The sequence below is a fragment of the Enhydra lutris genome, unplaced genomic scaffold, assembly GCF_002288905.1.
Source record: "Enhydra lutris kenyoni isolate GAN:26980312 unplaced genomic scaffold, ASM228890v2 scaffoldscaffold73, whole genome shotgun sequence".
Taxonomy (NCBI): domain Eukaryota; kingdom Metazoa; phylum Chordata; class Mammalia; order Carnivora; family Mustelidae; genus Enhydra; species Enhydra lutris.
Genome location: NW_019154157.1, coordinates 3,409,690 through 3,434,005, shown reverse-complemented (window position 1 = coordinate 3,434,005; position 24,316 = coordinate 3,409,690). Strand labels below are relative to the sequence as shown.

At 52.5% G+C, this 24,316-nt stretch overlaps 1 protein-coding gene across 3 annotated transcripts in view; it reads left to right on the top strand.

The window, feature by feature from the left end:
* Window positions 1-22,752, top strand: part of LOC111160001 (neurofibromin 2) — a 78,805-nt gene extending 56,053 nt beyond the window's left edge. For 2 of the 3 annotated variants that reach the window (XM_022522756.1, XM_022522753.1), the window contains 5 exons: window positions 536-753; window positions 2,090-2,195; window positions 5,017-5,144; window positions 6,905-7,070; window positions 19,889-22,752. In XM_022522756.1, coding sequence (XP_022378464.1) covers window positions 536-753; window positions 2,090-2,195; window positions 5,017-5,144; window positions 6,905-7,070; window positions 19,889-19,939 — 669 coding nt within the window. In that variant the 3' untranslated portion in view covers window positions 19,940-22,752. Of the gene's footprint in view, window positions 1-535; window positions 754-2,089; window positions 2,196-5,016; window positions 5,145-6,904; window positions 7,071-9,145; window positions 9,191-19,888 lie in introns of all 3 variants that reach the window. The other variant, XM_022522755.1, reaches the window with a different exon arrangement.
* The last annotated feature ends 1,564 nt before the right edge of the window (window positions 22,753-24,316 follow it).

The following is a 24,316-nucleotide window of genomic DNA, read 5'->3' as shown; positions in this document are numbered from 1 at the left end:
TTAAAAAAATAAAAATAAAGCGGGGCTTCTCAGCTGGTACTGAGGGCAGATCACATCACCCTTTATGGTGGGAGCTGTCCAATGGCTCACAGGATGTTTAGCAATGTCCCTGACCCCCTACCCGCTAGATGCCAGTAGCACGCCCCCCCACCACCACTTGTGACAATCAAAAATGCCTCCAGACATTGTTACCTGTCTCCCAGGGGAGTAGTCTCTACTGGTTTGAACCACTGATTTAAAAGGAAAAAACAAGGTAAAGTTGGTTTTCTTCCTCATACAGCATATGCCTCAGCTCAAGTGGACACTCAGAAAGGCGCTTTCTTCTTGCTCCCTGTAGGCAGAACCTGAAGAACCTTTCCAAACAGTTGAGAGTGTGGCTTGTCATCCCGTGCCCAAGTGTCCTCTGATGGGACATTCAGTGGCAGAGCCCCGGAGGCCCTGGTTCTCGCTGACCTGAATGTCTGAGGCCACATCGGGGTGGGGGGGGGGTGATGGGTACGTGGTCCCCGTCTCAGCTGACCGTGGTCTTCTCCAGATGCGGTCTGAGGAGACGGCTGACCTGTTGGCAGAAAAGGCCCAAATCACAGAGGAGGAGGCCAAACTCCTGGCACAGAAGGCTGCAGAGGCTGAACAGGAAATGCAGCGCATCAAGGCCACAGCCATTCGGACAGAGGAGGAGAAGCGCCTGATGGAGCAGAAGGTGCTAGAGGCCGAGGTGCTGGCTCTGAAGATGGCCGAGGAGTCAGAGAGGAGGTGAGAGGTCGGGAGCCCCGGGCCCTGGGGCTCAGGCGAAGGCCCACCCAGTCGTGCAGAGCTTGACTGCACTTGTCCGCAAGCCGCTTCTCCATCTTCTGGGGCGGGGGGAGGCTCCTCCCTTGACAGGTTGGTGAGAACTGGTACTTAAGCCGGTGTAGGGTTTGAGGGCTGGAATTAGTAAAAAGGCTCAGGAACACAGTTCTCTTGTTGAGTGGACCTCTGGTCATGCTTGGGCCTGTGATAAACCGCCGTCCCTCTGATAGCCGTGCTGGCAGGAAAGCCATCAAGCACGGCCGCCAGCTGCATTCAGCTGAGGAGCTGTAAGGAGGCTCTTCTTACGTTTAAAAAATGTGGTTCTTTTCCCTTTTCATTTAGGGGACATGTGGGGAGACAGCAGCTATTTACCCTTAATGGAGTAAGGAGAAACCCCCTTCCCTGCAGCCCTTCTTGGTGCTAAGGCTCCTGAGGCAGATAGGAGGGGAGGGCCAGGGTCCTCTTTGTGGCCAGCTCACAACCAGGTTGAAGGATGGAACTTAGTCTCTACTTCCCAAAGACTGTTCTAGGCTCGGGATTGTTCTGGCCCTGCCGTCTTCAGATAAACACTGGCGCATTCCCCACAGCATTTGGCTCGGTTGAATTTGGCTTTTTGCTACCAAGGTGCATTCACTACGGTTTCCTCTCCACTTTTTGCATGTCGTTCTGGGAATATGGTTCTTGGTTTCCTGCCCTGTCTTGGGCACCTTTCTTTCTGTGTGCGGGTCACTTCCCCTGCAGACTGATGCTTGTTGGGCCGGGCCCCCTGGGTCCTGTGTCTTGCAGGGTGAGGTGTGACGCCCTCAGCGTTGGTGCTCGTCGTCTTGCTTGAGGTCGGCCCCAGGCCTGCAGGTGTTTTACTTAGGGGCTGTGAAGAATCAGTTCTCTCCTATCCTGCCCTTCAGAATCCAATATTAGACCTCCGATCCACTGTACTGTACCTTTGCCCAGCCCACTCTCACCCAGAAGTGAAGCAGAGGAAGCTGCTAGCTCCTCCCCCACTTCTCCTCCCCCTCCACCAACTGCAAAGGTTTGAACTTGACTCCTGCCCTCTGGCTTCCCTGCTCTTCTGGTTTAGATTTACTGTTGCAATGAACAGAACTCAGGAATGTTGTCCTTGCTTTGGAAGTTCTGATTTTCACATAAATGCCTCCACAGCCACTGGCCTTGTTTGCCTGATCTGGTGCCATCCTCAGGATTAACCCATGACCTTCATTTCCAGGGGAATAGTGGGGCAGAGGGCTCGCTTCCTGCCACCTGTCGCCTTCGAGGAGCTGACTGGCTCCTCCTTTCCTTGCAGGGCTAAGGAGGCTGATCAGCTGAAGCAGGACCTGCAGGAAGCCCGCGAGGCAGAGCGAAGAGCCAAGCAGAAGCTCCTGGAAATCACCACCAAGCCCACATACCCGGTGAGCCTGGCTGGGGGCTGCCAGCCTGGAGCTTCTGCAGACCTCACAGCTTTCCCTTCTCTCCCAGCCCTTCTGCTCCCCTGCTTCCTCTGGTTCCCCGGGTGGGGCCATGGCAGAGTGAGTGCTGCTGCAGGCCTGCAGCTGGGGACTGGAGAGGATGCCTGGTCTGCCCTCTGGCCTTGGACAAGTCACCTGTCCAGTTACCTAGATAACGGGCAGCAGGGCCTTTCCCGGCTCTGAAATGTTTTTCTTATTCTAAGTAGTATAGTCCCAGGTTATCCTCAGAAGAGGATAGGCTCTGGATGCCAAGCTGAATGTAACCTTCAAGCTACCTGTGTATACGATATATTGTCATTGTAGTTCTGGGCAGGGGTACCCCGTGTACCTCAGAATGAATGATTGCCACATAAAAACAAGTTTCCAGACTCAATTTTGGGACAAGGAGGCAGACTTCAATTAAACAGGGCCACACAGTGAATAGAGAAGTCTCTTCCCTGCCCTTCCTCTGTGCATTCAGTTCAGTAGACTGTTCTGTTCCATGTAATACCAGGCAGATGCTCAGTCTGTACCCAGACAGGGTGCACAGGGGCCTGGAGGAGAATGTAGCCCAGCCTGCAGGGGCAGGAGAGGCATAGGGTGGCACCTGGGCGGGCTCTTAGAGGGGAAGTCAGAACGAGCTAGGTGGGCAAGAGACTGGGAGGTGTTTTCAGCCACCGCACAGGTGTGCGTGTGTAATCCACAGGCACAAACACACGCACTGCCCACTCGTACGGCATAGGCAGTGAAGAGGTGCGCAGCGACTGAAGTAGCCCAGGGTTTGAGGTGGAGGGAAATGTGAGCAGAGTGCTCTTGTCATCTGTTCCGTTTCTCTAGGCCACCCCAAGCCAGCCATTCCTTATTGTCTCTCACAGCCCGGTGGGTTGAGTGGGCCGATGGTCCTGCCTCAGGTTGTCTGCCACTGTCTGGGCTGGGCACCTGAGATGTGGGGGGTTCCTGGCTGGCTCAGTCAGTAGAGCATGCGACTCTTGATCTTGCCATGGCGGGTTCGAGTCACACGTTGGGTGCAGAGATCACTCAAAAATAAAATCTTTAAAAATATAGAAATAAATAAAATAAAACAACGCACACTGGAGCAAACTTTATACACTCTACACGCAGTAAATAAATAAGTCGTGGAGGAGTTCATATCAGTCTTTTAATCATATTTTGCAGTACGGATGGATTGTAATTTCATTTAAGTGGTTCTCTATGGATGAGTATTTAGTCTGTTTTCTTCCACAGTTGTGAACAGAACTGCAGAAAATACCCCTGAGCACAAATCTTCGCACATACAGTGAATATACTGATAGAATAACTTATCATAAATAGAGCTGTGGGGTTAGGTTTTCCATCGAGATGCTCTCCACAGAGGTCGTACCAGTGTCTGTTCTCACCCACAGTGCAGCGCTCAGCGCCATCTTTTCGGAAATTTTGATGGGCTATAGCGTATGTACAGAGAAGTGCCCAGATTATAAGTGTACAGCTTGATGAATTCTCACAAACTCAACACACCCATGCACCCAGCACCCAAATCAGAAAACAGAACGTTCTAGTACCCCAGAAGCCCCCTCTCAGCACCACCTTCAACGCCCACGCAGACAGTCTGCCTCAGGCCTTGTCATCGTCTCAGATGAGTGCTCGGGGCCTCTCCCCTTTCCCAGATGCTGTCCCAGACTCAGCCAAGGATCCAAGGGTGAAGAGAGAGGCAGATCCTTCCTGCCCTTAGGAAACTTGCCAACGGTGAAGAAGAAGACACAGCCAAAAGGGATTTTTTTTACAGGGCGGAGTTAGGGAAGTGCCCTAACAGAATCAGAAACACAATGTTAACGCATAGCAGAGAGTTGCCATCTGGCCAAGAGGGATCTAGAAAGGCTTTGGTGAGATATCCTAGTATTTGAGAAGGGCCTTGAAAGAGAGATTGTGTATAGGGAGAGCAGTGGTTTAAGCAAAGGAACAGAAATGGTACTGTTCATGTTTTGTTAGGGCAAGCAGTTCCTAGGAAAAGCTAGACTAGATTGGGGCCATATTTGAGATGACCCTTTGTTTTGGGATGAGAAAGTCCTCATAATCCCTTCATCCTCTGCTTCAGGCCCTCCTCTTATCTCCATCTGAACCCAAGCCCCTCACCATGCAGGGTAGCTCCTTAGGGTCTGGTTCTGTCTCTCACCCGCCTCCGCCAGCGTTCTCACTGAGCCTTCTCTGCGCTGCCCAGTTCCATGCCTCTTGCCGGTTAAGCTTTTTCCCCTGGCACATCATCTGGTGCCAGCAGAAGCAGCATCTCTTCTAGCAAGCCTTCTCCAGCTCCCTTGGCCACTGTTTACTCTCTGGCTACAGCATCTCTCTTACCTAACCATGATGGTCTATGAGCACCCTCTGTTTACCAGACAATACTTTCAGCTGTTCCAAGCTAGGGACTCTGTCTTGTTCTCTGCATCTCCAGCTCCTAGCCCGGGGTCTTCCTCAACGAAGAAGTGAGTAGGAGTTTGTTTTTCAATTTGGCTGAGCACAAAGAGCTGTTAAAGGTTTGAGGGGAGAGGAATGGAATGATTTACCTGGATCTGAGATCTTTGGGGTCTATCATCTGGCAGCAGCCAAACATGGGTAGATTGGAGGAGGAGAAATGAGTGACAGTGGTGACGTGAGGCCATGGTGGTGCTGGGTGGGAGGCAGGACCCGAGCTATGCCCATTGCCTCTGTGGCTGCTGGAGGGGGATGGTAAACACAGCAGTGGCCCAGTTCTCATAGAACCTGGCCCTCCTAACTGGAGATTTCTCATTCATAGCCCATGAACCCAATTCCAGCACCACTGCCTCCTGATATACCAAGCTTCAACCTCATTGGTGACAGCCTGTCTTTCGACTTCAAGGATACTGACATGAAGCGGCTTTCCATGGAGATAGAGAAAGAAAAGTACGTAGTCCCCCCTGACCTTGTACCCTCCCCAGCTAGAGTGGGGCCATCTGGACCTGGAGAATGTGGAGGGTCACCGTAAGAGCCTGTCACTAGCCCTGCAGGGGTTGCTCTGTTCCCACCCTCTGAAGGAAGAATTTCCTCATCAGAAGTGAAGGACATCACGACAGCATTCAGTCTTGCAGGCTAACAATGATCCTTGATTGGTGACCTGGAGTTTATGGCGTTTTGAAACCTCATCTACAGTCTAGGACTGCTTGTCAGGGATCTCCGAGTCAGACTGCTGTTCGCACGGAGGTAGAGCCTGTGATAATGTCCGAACATGGGAACAGATCAGGTTTCCTGGTTGTCTTCTCTGGCACTTGAGACAGGCACGGGCGGCACTTCCCAGGTCTAGAATGAGGGTCAGGGAAGAGACTCGGGTTCAAGGTCGGGGGAGAGCAAACATCTGGGTCAGGCTAGCCCTGCTGCTTGGGGTAGCCCTGAGCTGAGCCCTGCCTGCCCTGTTCGTAGCGGTTCCTGCTGTGCGCTCCTCCTTCCTTTCCTGGTTGGTGGAACCGAGGCAAGCAAGGAGTCTCGCTGCAGAAGGAATCCGGCTGCAGTTCCCCCAGTTCCAGCCATAGGTAAATTGGCCGCTTGTGCAGTCAAATGCTCTACCACTGAGCTGTACCCCCAAATTGGCCGCTTGTGCCACGGCTTGCTGGAGAACCATGTACAGAGTGCCTGGGTGGCGGGGCTTTCTAGCATTGTCTCATTTCATTCCTGCTAACGAACATCAAGCTGACATCAGAGGTAGGTTTTAGTGTGACATTTATAAATGAGATCTACAGCGTTTAATGAGCTCATCCAGCATCACAGGGCTGGTGAGGGGCAGAATGAGGATTCAGCTCCAAGCCCATGTGAGTCTCTGTGTGAGGCCTATGTGAGGCTCTCACCTTGTCCAGTATCCTTGGGCTTGCTCTCTCGGGACAGTGTCTCCTTGGAGCCCAGACTGAGCAGCTACAGCCTCTTTATCTGTGGTATCTGCTGTCCGAGTTGCCCTTCCAGCCTTTCTCCGTTGACCAGGCACAGTGAGCATTTCGTGGTTGTGAGCGGGGTGAGGCTACTTTCTGTTGAGTCCTGTTTTTTTATACTTTGTGTTTTCTTATTACCCGTGCACATGACAGAAGCCACATACCAGCCATGGGCATCGCTACAGAAAGTTCCTGTGTTTGTGTTGCGTGGTTCTCCTGATGCCCTTGAAGGCAGACACTGAGGATGATTTCCAGATTTTCACCGTCACAGATACAGAGTATCTACTTGCAGGCGATGGCGGGGATCTTTTTCTTCCTGGGGTTGCACCCTCTTTAGGAGATGACATCGCAAAACAAGTAGGGATGTGGCCAGGGCCTATCGGAAGAGGTCACTTGAACGGAATCACTTATCAGAGCAGGACTGAGACAAGGAAATTGTCTTGGTTGCTGGGAGTATTGATTCATGTGTCGTTGCTTGTGCAGAACTCAAAGCTCTCTGCAGTCATGGGTATTTGTAGAGACTACTTTATGAGAGTTTACCAGGGGCCTTTCCTGCACTTGCTTTTACTTAATTCTAACCATAGCTCTGTGAGCATTAACAGATTCAGACCTTTTAGGTGACGAGCCCAGGCTCCCTCAGCCTGGGAGTGGCTGGGCAGAGACGTGGACCCTGGGCTGCATGGGGCCCTGGATCCCATGTCTCAGGGCCACCAAAAGCTGTGACACACACTGTCCTTTTGCTGACAGAGTGGAATACATGGAGAAGAGCAAGCATTTGCAGGAGCAGCTCAATGAACTCAAGACTGAGATCGAGGCCCTGAAACTCAAAGAGAGGGAGACAGCCTTGGATATTCTGCACAACGAGAACTCCGACCGGGGTGGCACCAGCAGCAAGCACAATACCATCAAAAAGGTATCGAGTCTCCAGTCCTTCTCCAATCAGGACGGTTGTTAATGAAATGTGAGGTTGGCATCTGGTTTCCTGAGCAGCCGAGTCATTAGACTGTTATCATTTTTTATATGTACTTGAGGAAATTTTTTAACTCATGCCAGAAAGGGAATTTAATCCACCAATGACTGTGAACCCATTGGCTTGATGGAAGGGGAGCCTGTGTTAAAAGCTCAGATGAAATGAATCACTGTTATGAGATGGGTTTTGATCCATCATTTAGCAGTAAAGCGATTCTGTCTTTTAAGCCAAGGGGAGTTCTGCCCAGGGAGTTGCCTTACTTCTTGAGAAAACAAAACGAGGCTGTTAAGAATGGTCTTTTTGGGTTTTTAAATGCAAGGACTATAAAAAAAATTCTGTTCTTGTTTTAAAGAAACCAAATCCTGATTTTTTTTTTTTTTAAGATTTTATTTATTTATTTGACAGAGATCACAAGTAGGCAGAGAGGCAGGCGGGGCGGGGGTGCGGGGGGAAGCAGGCTCCCTGCTGAGCAGAGAGCCCGATGTGGGGCTTGATCCCAGGACCCTGGGATCATGACCTGAGCCGAAGGCAGAGGCTATAACCCACTGAATCACCCAGGTGCCCCCTAAATCCTGAATTTTTATATATATATATATATATATTTTTTTTTTTTTTAAGATTTTTTTTATTTGTCAGACAGTGATCACAAGTAGGCAGAGAAGCAGGCAAGGAGAGGGGGAAGCAGGCTCCCTGCCGAGCAGAGAGCCCAATGCGGGGCTTGATCCCAGGACCCTGGGATCATGACCTGAGCTGAAGGCAGAGGCTTTAACCCACTGAGCCACCCAGGAGTCCCATAAATCCTGAATTTTTAACATTTTTTTCATACTTAACACAGAACTGTCTAGAAGAAGCTTAATGTTTTAAAAGGTGAGACTTCATTTATGTTGCTAGCAGTTTCAGATCGTTCTCTACTGATAGTTTGAGCTTTCAGCATTTTAGAGAAGGTTACATCCCATATACATGTCAGCCCAAGAGTGTATTTCTCTCACATTGGGCAAAGCAGAAATGGCCTATCCTACTAGTCACCTGCTTCTGACTGATAGCCCAGGGTCAAGCACATGCCTGTAAAAGAGGTGTCATTAAGATTAGACTGTTCATTCAGTTTCGATCATGATGGTTTAGATAGGTTTTTTATTCTTTACCTTAGTCTTTAAAGTGGTGTCCCAGGTTAAGGAATATCTGTTGTTGTTGTTGTTGTTTAGATTTTATTAAAAAAAAAAGATTTTATTTATTTATTAGAGAGAGAGCGAGAGAGAGCATGAGTAAGGGCTGGGAAGAGGTAGAAGGAGGCTTCCCACTGAGCAGGGAGCCTGCTGTGGGGCTTGATCCCAGGACTCTGGTATCAAGACCTGAGCCAAAGGCGGATGCTTAACCGACTGAGCCACCGAGGCACCCCAGGAGTATCTGTTTTCAATAGTTGAGCTGTATCTAAAAACTCCCAAGGGCTCCTTACCTCCTTGACATTGTTGATGGGTACAGTCAGGAGCCCGGAATTCTCTCTCCGAACTCCAGTTTAGTATTGGCACCCAGTAGAGAATTCCTTTTACTAGCATAACCAAAAAGGAAAGACTTTACCCCAGTGCACATTCTGCTTTCCTCTGCTCCCGTCATTTACTGGGTTTCCCTTCTGAAATGAAATTATTAAACAGTTAGCAGAAGGAGAGGTCACATGAGGCCTCACCCAGGGAGCCTAGAGGTAAAATGACCCCTGGGCCAGTAAGCCAGTCCGCCCTTGAAGGAGCTACCCCAGGACTGTCCCCTCCCCAGCCCCCGGTTCCCCCATCTGGGCACCCGAAGCAGTCTCCTCTTTGCAGCTGCTGCGGTGAGCTGGGCCCTCAGCCACGGGAACCTGGAGTGCTGAAAGCCAGAGAGACCTGTTTCCCAGCCATAAACACAAACAAATGAAGTCACTTGTCACAATTTCAGGCCTGTCTGAGCATTTTGCAAATGGCACATGTGGCATTGTTGATATCACAGGGTATGTTTTTGTTTTTCTTCATTTTATTTTGCTGGTTTAGCCTCAAGCCCAAGGCAGAAGACCTATCTGCATTTGAGCCCTCAAAGTAGGTTATTCCCAGGTACTCTGTATGTGGTGATGGTACTACCCTCTGTGATACTAACCCATGCATGAGCTTGCCTGTCTCTGTCCCTGGGCCATGCCGAGCCCTCCCGAGGGCAGGTGGTACCTGGGTACTGGCCGCAGCATGCTTTGAGTCTGAGAGCAGGCATCCACCCTGTGGGGCCAGACCAGCCTCCAGGGGTCCAGAAGGCTGCCTCGTTCTGAAGAGCATGTAGGACCGGCTGTCCTTCACATCTTGTGTTATCGTTGGGCTGGGGATGGTCGTGGCTTCTTGTCCAGTGAGGTCTGTCTAAAAGTCCTTTGTCTCAGTGGTGTAGTCCTTAGACAGATATCCCAAGCATGGAAATGGGATAAATTGGGGCATCTTTAACTCCAGATCGAGACTGTCATGTGGTGACAGTTTTCGAAGACCCATGGTCATAGCGGGCCACTTCTGGTGGTGGAACGAAGGGGCTGCCCGCACTCCCTCATTTTCTGTTAGAGCCTCCCCTTTCTGTACACATCCTCTTTCTTTCCAAGTCAAGCAAACCACCAGCACAGCAGTCTGATCTGTAGTCCGTCTAAGTGGACTGTCTGTCCGTCGGCACTGTAAAGGCCATCTCTGCTTCAGCTCCGCCATAGCCTGGAGTAGAGCTGTGGCCAGCACGAACTCACGTTGGGACAGCCACCGGCACCCAGCTCATGAGCAGAGTCAGTGGTTGTTGAGTGAGTTAGTGGAATGATTGCTGCTTTCCTTCTGCAGTGCTTCGTCATCCTCCCAACATGCCTCGGCAGTGGGGAGCATTTTAGTGCCCAGAGTAACACAACACCCTGTGCTCCTGATCCCCAGCGGTATGAAAGCCAGTGAGCCCACTGACACCCAACAGTCACATAGGACATGTCCTTTGGTGTCCTCAGCACAGTTTCTGCTATTAGAATAAAATAAGCTCGTTGGAAGCTTTCTTTTTCTTTCTTTTTTTTTTTTTAAAGATTTTATTTATTTATTTGATAGAGTTTACAAGTAGGCAGAGAGGCAGGCAGAGGGAGAGGAAGGGAAGCAGGCTCCCTGCCGAGCAGAGAGCCCGATGCGGGGCTCGATCCCAGGACCCTGAGATCATGTCTTGAGCCGAAGGCAGAGGCTTTAACCCACTGAGCCACCCAGGCGCCCCACATTGGAAGCTTTCTACCAAAAAGCGAGATCTGGCGTAAGATAGATCTTATTTGCGGTTATTATCCAAGCAAGAGAGGTTCGCTATTAAAGTCCCAGATGGATCGCATTACAAGACGGATTCTATCTGTCAGTGGCTCCAAGATCCCATAGCATGAACCCCGATTTGTGTGTGATGCTTTGAGTTAGCAGGCTCGTGTTTCTTTGGCTTTCATACCACACGTTGACATCAAACGCCCCAACACCAAGCCGTGCATGTTCTGAGCAGGGCGATATGACCGAACCCCAGAATTAGGCAGACCAGGGGGGATCATCTATTCTCATGACCCCGTGGTGCCCAGAAGACCATGGGGTGGATCCACCGTGGTTTCCTGGACTTTGTGTCTGGCACTGGGCCCAGCAGAAAGTCCCTTCCTGTCTCAGCCCGTGCTGTCAGCTATGCCTGCATATGACCCTACCATTCCACCTTGAGAAGATTTCATTGTTCTTCTTCCTGTAATGATTCAGAACGATTAGATTCTTCAGGGGCCTGATTTTGACCGTCAGTTCTCACTGAGCTCTTATTATAGACAAATGAGTTTTGATTTGTAGTCAAATTTGTACTGCTCCTAGGACATTTACAGAAGCCTTTTTTTTTTTTTAAAAAAACATCTTGATGTGAACTTGTTTTCAAAGCAGGCTGCCATGTTCCAGTTAATCAAGGATTCTGATTACTCGAGGGTTAATAAAAGCATGTACTTGGCTTTTAATACAGCTGGACTTATCTCAGGATCACTAGATGAAATAATGGAGTTTTTGCTACACCTGAAGTTTGATACCCTTTCCATTTCCTGGACTTCGGTAGTCCCTGGGGCCAGTGACCACACTAGCCGAGCAGCCACCTGCCTGTTCAGAGGTAGCTGTGGGGTCGTGCCTGCTCCCGTCTGGGCCAAAGTGAGCCTAACTGAAGAGGAAACACCATGGTGGGCTTTGGAAGTGAGACCACCGAGAATGTAAAGGGCAGAACTCCATCTGCAAAGTCCGGGATGTGGAAGGCTAGTGGCGAACTACAGAGTTTCACTTCTGAGTCTTGGTTCAAAGCAGCCTGCCCTGCTTTTTGTTTTGTTTTTAATGTTTTCTGATCATTGATTTCTTCAAGAAAAGAATGGGTCTGCCTACCTACCTACCGTGATCTGGGCACGTTCCTCCTCCTCCTCGCCTTCAGTGCTCTTCTGACTGACCATGAGGCTTCTGTGTCTGACACCGCGCAGTACCCTCGGGGTTTACCCTTTGGTTCAGGGGTTACCATGTTCCCTTAGAAATGCCAAGAGGCTGTCTGGTCTGGTTAACTGAGCTTACCACTGCTTTGCCACTTACTTTCTCCGTAATTCTTACTTTCTCTTAAAGCCCAGTGTCCTCACCTACTATAAAAAGTGAATGAAACAGTCCTTAACCCCCAGGATTGTTTTGAGCAGTAAATCCTCATTTTACACACAATCCTGTGTAATACACAGGAAATAGCTCACCATAAGACTTCAGCAATTAATTTCCGTGTATTTGGAGATAAAAACTTAGAAAAAGCCAGAATTAACTTCCCTGGTTCTTTTACTATCTGATTTGAGTTTGCAAGGGTGTATTTTGCCCCTCCTGCTGATCTTAACTCCCCACATTTTCCCCCTCAGCTGACAATCAGTGCAGTTGGTTTGGCATTTGCGCGTGACCCAGATTGGCACGTCGTGATCAAAAGCCATCTCCCCCACCCCTGAACGGAGACTCATTCATTCTCAGGGAGAGCGACAGTGACACGTATTCCTGGCCTCTGAGTCTTGCAAGTGAGGGAGCGAGGTCTAGCAGTGAGACTGGGGTGAGGGGGACACAGGTGTCATGGGCTTCAGAGCCACAGTGCTAATGAGGTGAGCAGTGGCCAGCTGTGCTGCACACTTGGGTGGCGAAAATGCAGTCCGGGAGCTTGCACACTTCAGGGTCTTGCTTTCATCTCCTCTCAAGGGACAGGTTTCACTCCCCTGATCCCGAGCGGGTCTGACTGCCCGCAGACTTGTCATCAGTTTTGTGCCCCCGATCTCCAAGGAAGCATGGGATTTCAAAGGAAATCGACAAATGAGAATCATGGGGGTCATGGAGCTTAGAGCGCTTGTTTTATTAGTAAAATGGTTTGAGCCTTCAAGATCCAGCTGTGGTTTGCGCTGGTGGAGGAGCAGGAATGAGGAGCCCTGACAGTACTCTGAAGCCGTAGCTGCCTCTTGAATCAGGAAGACATAAAAGTCCAATGTCATTTTCAATTTGCGCGGACTCCCCTTGGAGACGCAGGGCTGGCGAAGTGAAGTAGAACACTTAAAACACCCGGGGAAGTGATAAATCACAGGGCAAGACTGCGTATGCGTGAAAGGCGTCTCCCACAATTAAAACAAATGGCCAGAGCCTCCCTGGTGACCTCTGGTCAGCCGCCTCTGAACAGTTTCTGTTGCTGGTGTGTGGTTCATGCGTTCAGCCCTTCTGTGACTGCGGTCACTCAAGCCAAGTGGCTCCGCCTGCTTTGCAGACTGGACCCTGACCGCTGCAGCATCCTCCGCCCCGAAATAAGAGGCAGCGCACTGGCTCCCCGGCTCCAGAATCTTCTATTGTTGCTGTTGTTGAAGGGCGACAGAGGCTGGAGCAGGGCAGGAGAAGAAAGGGGGGTGGGCGCAGGGTGGAAGCAAGGATTAGCAAGGTGCAGCAGCACTGGCAGGATAGAAAACACATGGAAGAGAGGGCAGTGGTGAACTCCTCCCCACTCTGGGGGAAGCCCAGGGAAGGCGTTGGGAAGCGTGGCCTGGTTTCAGGGAATGTGGTCTCCCTGGACGTGGCGCCGGGGCTCACCCCCTGAGGGCCACTCCTACCTCATACATGCACCAGCTAGATGTCCACGGGCCTCTCCACTGGGGTGGGCTTACTGTTCTCTTGCTTGTTTCTGGTAGCTCTCTAGGTAGAAGGTTCTGTCAGCCTCTCTTCCAAAAGACCATGACCTAGTTCCTCTTTTTGGTTGGAAGACTTTTCCCCGTCAAGCAGTTGCCCTTTGGGGAGGCATTGAGTAGCCTACAAAACCTGCTTTGCCCTCCTAGGATATTTTACAACCATTTGGAAGTGCCTGAGGACATTATTGGGCCTTATTTGATGCAGTAAAACATTCCATTTGGTCCCTCAGCACTGGAGATGTGTTTCAGTGCAGCTCTCCTCCAGCACCTGATTTGTTACTGCAACAGTGGGAGGGAAGAGACGGGATGCAAACTCATTCTGCGGGCTGGAGGTTCTGTTCTTACGATCCTTGCCGTGATTTCCCTTCCGATAATGGCGATTTGAAAACGACACCAGGATATCTGCACCTTCTTGCAGAGGTACTCGGTGCTCAGAGTGAGTTAGCCTCTACCTGCCCAGTGAGGTCAATGAGGCTGATTAGTCCATTTTCCAGGCAGAGGAACGGGGTAGCAAAGGGCCCTGCCAGCATCACACGGGCAGCTCAAGACACAGGCACGCATCATTTTCCAGGCATCTTCCTGCTTTAGGTCCCTAAAGGATTAGTGTACGAAAGAGGCCCTCGGGGTTTTCCCTGGCCGATTTCTCTCCAGAGCAGATGAAGAAGCTAATAGCAAATTGAATGAATGTGTTAATTGGGATGGACTTGGCCTTTCATCCCACTCCTGCTTAGGGGTAAGTGTGCGCACAGCTCTCTCCCCGTGCACATCGCCAGATGGCATCTGGGTGCAAGCCGTCACTAGCAAGATGGCAGAAATGTTCAATCTGGCCACCTTACAGGAACTGTCCCCTTTCCCTGGTCCTGCCCCCTCAGCTCTGATTTGGAAGGGGGAATGTTGATTACACCCGAAACCAAAGATTATGTTGGAATTTGCCGCTGCTGGATTTGGCTGTCACCTTTCTGCTCCAGAGTTGGCTTTCTCCTGGAGGATCCCAGTGCCAGAGAATCTGCATGTCCTTTTGAATCTGTGCCCTCCCCCGCTCCTTCATTTTCAATATGTAGTGGCGGAAAGGAAGTATAACATGATTTTAGGGCTTGCATTTCAATTCCACTGCATTTTTATGGGACAAGCAGAGTCTCCGAGCTTAGAGTTATTAGGTTAGTATCTAAAATGGGTTCAGCATTGTGGGTCTTATTGTTGAAAATGAATTAGACGGTCCCCCTCCCACCTTCCTTTCTCCTCCCTGGGGATGAGTGGATTGAGGCAAGGCCTCCAGAGACAAGTTGGATGAATCCTGGCGCTCTGATTAGTTTTGTTCTCCCAGCTTAATTGTAGCACTTCCTTTCTCTCGTCACTGATAGCCGAAGTGGCTCTGTGTCCTGCCCACCCCCACGCCACCCCTTTTTGCTTTAGGAACAAGATTATCACAATGCAGGCTTGTGAATCAATTTTCCCTATGTGCTGATGAAAGTGTAATTCATTCTTAATCAAGCAGCCTTGCTGCTGCAGGCTCTGTGCCGGAATACATTTCGTTACCCTCCCATCACTTTGGGAAATGATTCCCCCAAAAGGACTTTTAGAGGAGAGCTGGAAGGAGAGTTGGCAGATCGCCTCCTGTTGTGTTTTTCCAGCAGGGGGCACTACTGGGAATGATGCTGGAGGATCCTTTGTAGCTGGGTGCCTTCCCCTGGGAGGGGGGGAAGGGAAGGGGTTGGTGAGCCTGGGCTTGTCACAGGTGCCTTCTAGGCTTGGTGTTCCCAGACCCTGGAGCTATTTCTTAGGAGCGGGCAAGTGCCAGATCATTGCATCCCAAGGGGCTGCCCGAAATGCTGACCTTCTGAGCAGGAACCGGTTGAGTCTGCATCTGGCCGGCATGCCCGGGGTTAGGGAGCGCCTGCTGGGCACCCAGTCCTGCCAAGGCTTGAGAGCAGCCAGCCTCCTCTGTCTCTTTAAGGAGGCATGTATGTCTGCCGAACTTGGGAGTACGTGGACGCGTCCACGTGGTGACACCACACACACTTGTGATTGCTTGAAGAGGTGTAGCTCTCTGGGTGGCTCCCTCTCCCGCCCTTTCCCAGCCTGCTGGCTGCCACAGACAACTGGCAGTTTGAGGGACGAATGGGCAGGAGGCGAGGGGGACTCTGCCGGGCTTGAGGCTGTTGATGCTGGGCAGGAAGAAGGGTCCAGGCCCAACAGGTGGATCAGAGCCCCTGTAAGATAAAAACCAAGCTGTATAGATCTGCGGCAGGGAAAGCAGAGGAAGTTTGTCTCCTCAGAGTGGAATTGGATTAGTGACAGACTTGAACAGCCGGTTCGGTCAAGAGAGAACTTAATTCCTCCTGTATTATTCACACGGCTGATTTTAATCAGATGTGAAGAGACAGCTGGAAGAGAGAAGCGGGTCAGCCCAGTGCCTGGTGAGGAAACTTCATGTTCTCTTAGTCATCTTCAGGGAACTGGCAAGAGCACTGCGGGCTGGGGGCTTTGTGCAGGGCCTGTGTGGTTTACCGCTTCCCCAAGGCGCTGGGCATGACCTCCAAGAGCCCCGTGGCTGGCCCTTGTCTGGATTCAGTGTGACTTTTGAACGGCACGTGGCAGACACGGTCACTAGTTGTGTTCAGACAGACCTCTTGCCGCCTGTCCTCGGGAGGAATCCGAAAAGGCGGACCAGATTCAGCCCGTTCCAGAATGATGCAGCCATTGTCTGCGAGGCATCCTGAGGCTTTTCTGCTTCAACACCTACTGAAGCTTGGAGGAGACCTCTTCCTGGTCAGACGTGGAGATAAGCCGTGGCGGTGTGGTCATAGAGCCTATGCTCCGAGTACTTGGGGAATTCCTCTGGCTCCTAGAGGCTGTGCTCCCCCTCCCGCAGCAGGTCAGGCTGGAGGGTAAGGAGGGGTAGTGCTGGGCTGCTAAAGAGAGTGCAGGGTGGTGGTGGGGGAGCTGAGAAACTGGCTTCAGTTCTCATGGTGTGACCCATGGGAGCTGACCCGCAGGAGCGAGGTGAGAGCATTCGTCAGGCCAGCTCCGTGGCGCTGTGAGGAGAGAGCCGGGCCTGTCACTGAGCGACAAGGCAGACCAAACACTGACATGGGCTCGTACACCTTAGGGCATGAGCGGGCGGCAGGGAAACCAGGACGCTTGTTAGCCAATTCTCATGAGCACACAAAGACACACAGAGGCCGTTTGTTTTCTGAAGGGCTCGCTTTGTGCTGTGATCCTCTGAACCCCCTTCTCTCTTATGAATACCTCCTGCCTGTAGCTGTACAGTAAGTGTGACAGTCAGTGAGGTTTCTAGAAACAGCAGGTGGTGACAGATCCCACAGGTGAGAGGAACCAGGCCGGAGCACAGCTGGGAGCTGCTGTTGGCAGTGTCCAGGAGGCCCTCCTGACCTCTGCCCCTGGGCTTCTGAGTTGCCGCCCAGAGGAAGGAACCCCAGGGCTTCTTCTTGCAGACCCTTCTCTCACTGGCTGCCTCCCCCACCTGCTTTCCTGAGCGAGCACAGGTTGAGCTGGCTGGCTGACTCAGGAGGAGGACATTTTGATGTCTAAGAGAAAGAATGCTGCTAAAGGGGGAGCAGGCAGAGGCCAGGGTGGTGACTGGATGGGTTCCAGCAGCAGATAAGTGGGCTTGTGGAGGTAATTTTCTCAGACAGCAGGGTCCCTAATGGAATTAGGACCGCCAGGAGCCACACAACAGTCAGGTCTGCCTGTGGCCCAATGCGGGAGGCTCCCAGCATCCTCAGTGGCAGCAGTGTGGTCAGCCGCCTCCGTCTGGTGGGTCTGCCTGTCGCTGTAGCAGCCTAGTGCCTTATGGAAGACCATGGTACTCTCTCCTCTTGCTGAGGGCACGGGTCTACGGTGCTTTGCTACTTCTGTGTGGCCAGAGTATTTGACTTCACTCCAAACCTTTCCTCGGGCTGGGGTGCCACTTCTGCTCTCGCAAGATAAGAGGTCAGACCGAGCCCCTGGCCTGCAGTGCCGGGTGCGGATCTAAGGAAGCCTCTGGCCCACCGGAACAGGGTTTTGCATCCCAACAAACACAGGCTTGAGTAACTGGAATGTGGCGCTGACGGAGCTGCCAAAACCTTCCCCTGGCACCTCAAGGGGACAGCCAGCACGCAACTTGGGTAGAGGATCCAGGAATTCTTGGAGCCAGCATCGTACAAACGAGCGGAAGGCTCTCGGAGGCCCCCGCAGCCTGGGCTTCCTGCCTGGGGAAGTGGCCAGGTCTCTCGGGGGCAGCCTCGTGCCCGATCTCGGAGGCCGTGAAGGCCGGCACAGAGCTTGAGCCTGCCCTCTCCTGCACCGCCTCCAGCCTGCACTCTGCCCTGCTCCCCCCCGGAAGGAGAGGAGCCAGAGCTGGGGGAAAGCGGGGTGCCGTGGTGAGTAACAACAGCTGTTGAGTTCTCGGCGCACCTCACGCATGCTGCTGAGTGCCTCACGGTGCTTCCCAGTAACTGCGTGTCCCCCTGTGAGGAAGGGGCGCCACCACCCCCGCTTCACAGCAGACTGCTGAGGGCACAGCAAGTGAGTGACCCGCCCGGGCCACCCAGCTGGTCAGCGGCTTTGGATCAGGCAGCCTGGCTGTGCCTGTGTGTGACTCAGTGTGGGGAAGGGCTGTGGGTGTCTCCCTGTCCCCCTGAGGAGCCCATCTGAGGTCTAAGAAACCTCAGTGGAGACACTGGGTTTTCACACCTTTTTTTTAGGGGGGAAAAAAAGTTTATTTATTTATTTGAGAGAGCGAGAGAGCATGCATGTGAGCATGAGTGGAGGCAGGGGGCAGCGGGAGAGGGAGAGACAATCTCAAGCAGACCCCATCCTGACTGCAGAGTCTGACACGGGGCTAAATCCCAGGACCCTGGGATCAGAACCCAAGTAGAAGCCACGTTGGACTCTTCATGAGTGCACCGTCCAGGCGCCCCTGGTTTCACACCTTTTGATTTAAATTCTCCCCTGAGAGGATTTTGTCCCAGTGAGTCTCGGGTTCTCGTTCTTTCCTAGTTACCGTTTTGAGTCCCATTATCACAGAGCACATAACTCCTGGCCATTCTCCTCTGACTGCGTTTAGGGAGAAACCCATCCAAACTTGGCTCCCTTCTAGAGGGAGTTCCATTTAAGCAAAGAAATGAAAGCTCTCTCCAGTCTTATTAGAGCTGGCTCTTCCACAGGGCTTCTGAAATTGGTTCCACCGAAGAAGACAGCTCAGACGCCTCCCTACACTCAGCTTGTTAGTCAGGAACTTCAAGGCCACAAGATTTGGCAGGGTTTAAAGAGCCGGCTCTCAAGCTGTCTCATCTGAGCACACCGACGCTGCCTGTGTTTGATGGCGAAGTGATGGGTTTTGAGCCTCCCTCCCCCACCTTTAGGGAGCAGAGATAGTACCAAGGACTTTTCATATTTAGAGACTGGCAGAGCTCGAGGGAATGGCCAGACCGTCCAGCCGGCTTCCGTGGTTTAACTCCAGCGGGAAGAGGCTCAGAGAAGTCCACTGAGGCCACACAGCAAGCTGGTGACAAAGGAGAATTAGTGCCCAGGTCTTCTCAGCCCCATGTGGAGCTCTTGCCTTTCCTGTGCATCCCACCCTTTCTAGCCTACGTCTGATTCACTCAGCAAACACTGGAGCTGCTACTAGGTAGGAAACAGTAAACTAACTGGCTTTAGGGGATATGAAGGTGATCAGTGTCCCCCTTCCCTAAAGACCCCCTTTGCCAAGTCCAGGAGCTGGATGTAGAGCACAGTCTCACCCAGGTGGGTGATGTCAGGAGTCGGATGCTTCTGTTGCGGGAGATCTGGGAGGTGGCCTCCTGAGTCAGGGGATAGGGGTTCATCAGTCCAGGGGGTCACAAACTCTCGTGCCTTGCCACCACGCCAAGAGCTCAACCCCTGATCCTCCCCTTCCCTTCTGCTGCTTCCCCACCCTGTGCTTCTCAGGGCAGCAGCCTTCCTGGGAAGGCCTTGTAGTTTCCAGACAGAGCACTGCCCCTTGGACACCATCCTCCTTGCCAAAACCAGCCTCAACTAGAAAGATCATTGCCTCCCAGCCCACTCTGAGCTGCCAGGTCACAGGCAAGTCTGCTTTGGGGCCACCAGGGGAACCAGCAGTGGAAGGGACACACTCCTCATTGTCTGACACAGGCCTGCCTTGCCTGAGGCTTGTGCTGCCAAGCTGGTCCTCTGAGCCCTGGAGACGATGAGCATCCCATCCTGACATGACCACAGGCAGGGCCCCACAGAGGCACATTAGAGACTCTTGCAGGGGACGTGAGACTCTCTTACAGTGTCCAGTGTCCTGCCCTCTGTGAAAAGATGACATTGATGACATTTTCCTGCTGACATGCTTCTGTCCACCAGCCATCCTTCCTGGCATGTCCTCATTTGTCACTTCCTCATTTGAGTTCCTGGGCAAATCTGGAAACTTACTTGGGACTGGCCGCCAGCTTCTTCAGTGTCTCTCTGAGCAGTCTTCCCTTTCACCCCAAACCAGCCCTGAGGTTGGACCCTTAGTGCCCAAGGCAGGACGGCACCTATCGCGAAAGCAGGAATCCAGCTGCCTTTCAACTTCTTCTCTGCTTCCTTGCAGCTCACCCTGCAGAGCGCCAAGTCCCGAGTGGCCTTCTTTGAAGAGCTCTAGCAGGTGCCCAGCCACCCCAGGATCTGTCACGTCTGCTGCTCCCGGCGCCAAAGGGATGGGTCAGACACCGTGGGAGTCCTCGTAGGTGGGCTGGCTTGGAGCTTCTGTGGGAGCTCTGGAACTTTCTCCCCAGCTGAGTGGAGAGCCCAACCCCCTTCATGTGCAATTGCCTTGAACTGTGACCTGCAGAGAGCTCTCTTGTGGGGTTCTAGCTCTTTTTAAAATTTTTAAAGAAGTATTTGTCTTTCCTCATCTGATGTGGGGTTCCATACTTCCTTTGTCAAAGGCACCCTGGGGCATGTGGGTCCTTGTCCAGCGCTGACCTCCCCAACCCAGGGAAGTGGCTTCAGGGAGTGCGGTGCACGGGAGCCCCAGAGACAGGGAGGCTGGTGCCCCTGCCCCCACCCCACCCTGGGTTCCAGAACATTCATCTCCACTGGTGAGGAACTGGCATGGAAAGAAGTGTGGCTTGCCTAGGCCCAGGCCCGGAGCGGCCTGCCTGCCAGCCTGCCTGCTGCATGTCACCGATGAGCTGGCGTGTGGCTCATGACAGGCCATGCAGTGGGTCTTCAGCCCAGGCACCCCCAAGGCCGCGCTCTGGCTGCCAGCTGGTGGGCAATGGGGAAGACAGCTGTGACCGGGGGAAGACTTCAGGCTGAGGCTGTGATGACGGGCTGACTGCCAGCAGAGGGGCAGGGAGGCCAGCAGAGCTGTGTGGGAATCTGCTCCACAGAACACGCGCTCACGCCTCAGACCAGGGAGGCAGGCGGGAGCTGTGTGTCTTCCTCACCCCCCTTCAGCCTTAGTCTTTCCTGCCTGTGGCAGGCTGGGGAGCTCCCTGGTCACTGGTAGTTAGCCCCTGGTAGCCCGGCCAGGCTCCATTAGGGCTTCGAGTCCCCCCAGGTACTTCTTGCTGAGCCCCGCGTCTGTGCGGCTGACCCAGATCACCTGTCCTGGCCGCGTGCCGGCAAGCCCTTCCTAAGCCCTGATTGTACGGGGCCTCCTTTTGGTGTTGCCCTTGCAGCCCAGGCAGCCCTTTATCTTATATTCCCCCTTGGGCCGTGCGGGGTCCCAGCGCAAGCCAGGTGCACAAGCCGGGTGTCCCCTCGCTGTTGGTGCTCTGCGTCGGCTGTGCACGGCTCCCTGTTTCTCGGGCAGCAGCGGGTCCCAGAGCCACACCAGGCACCGCGCTGCTCAGCTCGGGGCCACTTTCTCTTCTCTGGTTTGGTGGTGCTGCTGTGACCCACTGGCCATTCGGATCCCTCCAGTGGGGTATTACACAGAGTAGGAGATAAGTCAGAACCAGCGAGAAGAGGCTTATTAAGTGTAGACATGTGAGTGAGGGTCTGGAGATTTCCTGGCGGGGGGGTCTATGATTGTCCTGTGTGGTTCCGAGAAACTCACAGAGATCCTGCCTTTACGCAGTCAGGCTGACCTGACGGTGTCCCCTGTTGGCCACCCACCCCCGACACACACACACCTGGGACCCCCTTGCCCTGAGGAAGGCAGCCGTGTGTGTACTCAAGCTTGGGCCGTGCAGGGTGGAACTCCACCTCCAGTGCTAAGTGTGGATGGCTGTGGCTGACAGGGTTTCCTTGTCCCTCAAAACCCTCTTCCCCCTAGATGTGGTCCCAGTAAAGCGAGTCCTGAGGCGTTTGTAATGTAGGGCCTGGCTCTCGTGTTGAGGCTTTGTCTCCCTGGCCTCACCACCCACCCCTGAATTTCCATGACGAGTTCCTTTCTTTCCGACCTGCAAATTGAATCTGTAACAGTGGCTGTGGGCACAGGAGCATGGTAGTGGTTTATATAAATGTTGTCAGGCTTTGTTTTTTTTTTTATTATTTAACTGCTGTGTGTGTGTTCCAAGTCCGGGAAATGCCGAGCCATGTGGCCACAAGGGAGCCAGCTGGCATCTGAGCTGTGGCAGGAGCACCCTCGGGCCCAAGAGTAGAATGGGGGGGGGGGGCGCAGCAGAGCCTCACTCAACCAGGAACACTTCAGCTCTCATTGGAGGCGGGAGCTGGCGTGTACCTCCCAGAGACGGTTGGGCAGAGAGGGTGATGGCCCTCCGAAAGGCCCTGAGCCACAGCAGAAGGAAAAGGAATGAAAGAGGAATGTGGTTTTCAGGGACTCGTGCCTGTGGCTCAGGTGACTGTGTTCTTTTCAAGTGAACATTTTGGGGGCATGGGAGCTTATTAGGTAGAGGCCTCTGAGCCCCCCCTGAGAGCAGTTTCATTCGGCCACTGCTGACGGTCCTTGCCCCACTGGTGACACTACATGTGGCTGCGCCGTTGGCCTTTGCTGCTGCGCACAGACCACCTCGTCCGTCCTGACCAGGGCCCCGCGTCAGCCGCAGCAGCGCTCTGACCTGTGGCGTCCACTCAGTTATTCACGTACCTGCCAGGCCCCGCTAGACAACACCCTGTGCCATTATGTAACACTTCTCAAGTGATGGTGTTTTGTAATCTTGGGGACAGGCTTCTCTCTCCCTCTCTTCTCTCTGACAAATCAGAACAGCAAATCCAGAGGCTGACAGCCAGGACTGGGACAGAGTGCTGCTCGCCGCTGGGGCTGGGGCTGCAGGGGCCGCCTCAGTGTGGGGACAGCCCCTCCCAGCTGCCCTGGGGCCAGGCAGGCCCCCCCCACCCCCCACCCCCCGTGGGCTTCCAGGGAAGCTCCATGCCTTTTCAAAGATGTCAGACCACACTTGTTCCAGTGGGGTCTGAGTCTCGTTTCCTATCAGGGCCTGACCACGGAAGGCTATTTTCTATTCCGGGGGATTGTTGTAATTTAAATGATTGTTTTAATAAAAATTCTAAGCTGTCAAAAGTGTCTTGGGCTTCTTTGGTTTGCTTGCCGCCCCAGCCTGGGTGGCAGGGCTCGCTCTTGTGGGCGCTGAGGAAACCTGGCCTCCGCCCTCCCTGCCTGCCCCAGGGACCTCACCTGTAACAGAAGGATCACCTTTTCCAGGTCGACGAGAGCACCCCTTACTGTACTTTCACCTGGGAATGCTCTTCCTTCCCTACCACGCCCCGTGGGGCACTCAGTGTCTTGGAGAGGGCCCTGGAGAGGGTCCCGTTGTGTTTCCTTTCCTCCCTGCCTGTCCTCAATGCCGGACCTGACAACTAGGGTGCTGGACTCAGCAACCCCTTCAGCTGCTTCTGCTTCCAGTTGTCCCCATTCTGGGCGCTAGAGGAGGGGGTGGGAGGTAGGGACTCGCAGGGCCCTGGGCACAGTCCACTGCACAGATGAGGTGTGCTGTTGTCACAGGCCACGTGGCAGTCACACTTCAAGTCAGGAAGCATTGCTGTAGAGCTCGTAGTTTTCTGTCCTGTTTCTGTGGGTTTTGTTTTTTTTTTTATCAGTAAAAATCCTTGAAGACCACAACTACCATGGGACAGCTCTGTCTCAAATCACGCAGCCTAAAATGAAAGATTCAGGCGGCACAATGCGTTATCAGGCCTTTTCGGGGGCCTGCCACACGTCAGAATACATTTCAGGTCTCTGTTGTACAGGCCAATCCCGAAAATAAGCTATCACAATTCACAAAAATTTCAGGAGGTGGAGATACGTATATTTTTTTAAATCTATTTTGGAAAGATATGTTTGAAGGCATAGAATTAGAAAATGGCCAAAATTTTTATTTATTTTGTGTGTGTGTTCCAAGTCTGGAAAATGCCGAGCCATGTGGCACAAAAATATTTATTTTGTTTTAAATTTATAAAATTGGTAGCTAATTAGACTTAAATAATATGAAGGTGCTTCACTTCTTAAAAAACGTAGATTGTTATTTTCAGTGATTGGAAATAGTTTGATTGCCCCTTATAGTGTGAGCCAGAGAAAGTACTTCGTAAATACTGGTCATTTGAAGCTGCCCAGACGACATTTTTACCTGACCGTTTAAAGCCAACCCCCTAAAGATAGTAATATTCCCATACAGATCCTGAAAGCTCCATTAAATGGGTGAGAGCAATAATATTACCTGGTATTTTGGTACTGGGGACACCAGTTGAGTTCTACTCTGCTTTTTTTGTTTGTTTGTCTTGACTGTGCTGTAAACCCAAAGCCGCTGGCCGGACCTCAGGGCTCAATGATAGTGTTTGCAGCAGGGTCCCGTGGGGTCCCCAAGTGGCCCCTTCTGATCTCCCTGCCAGCACTTGGTCTGCCTTTGGTCATTGCCTGAGAGCCAAGTGCCTGGTGGCTGCTCCCAGAGCTGCCCACCCCAGAAGCCTTCACTTTGGAGGAATGGATAGCGAGCCACCCACATAAAACGGTGAATCCTGCCAGCAGGACGCTGGGTGGAAAGGTATTGGTGCAACCGCGTCAAATCCAATTTCTTGCACATCCGGGGAAGGGAGAGTCGAGCCGTCCACATAT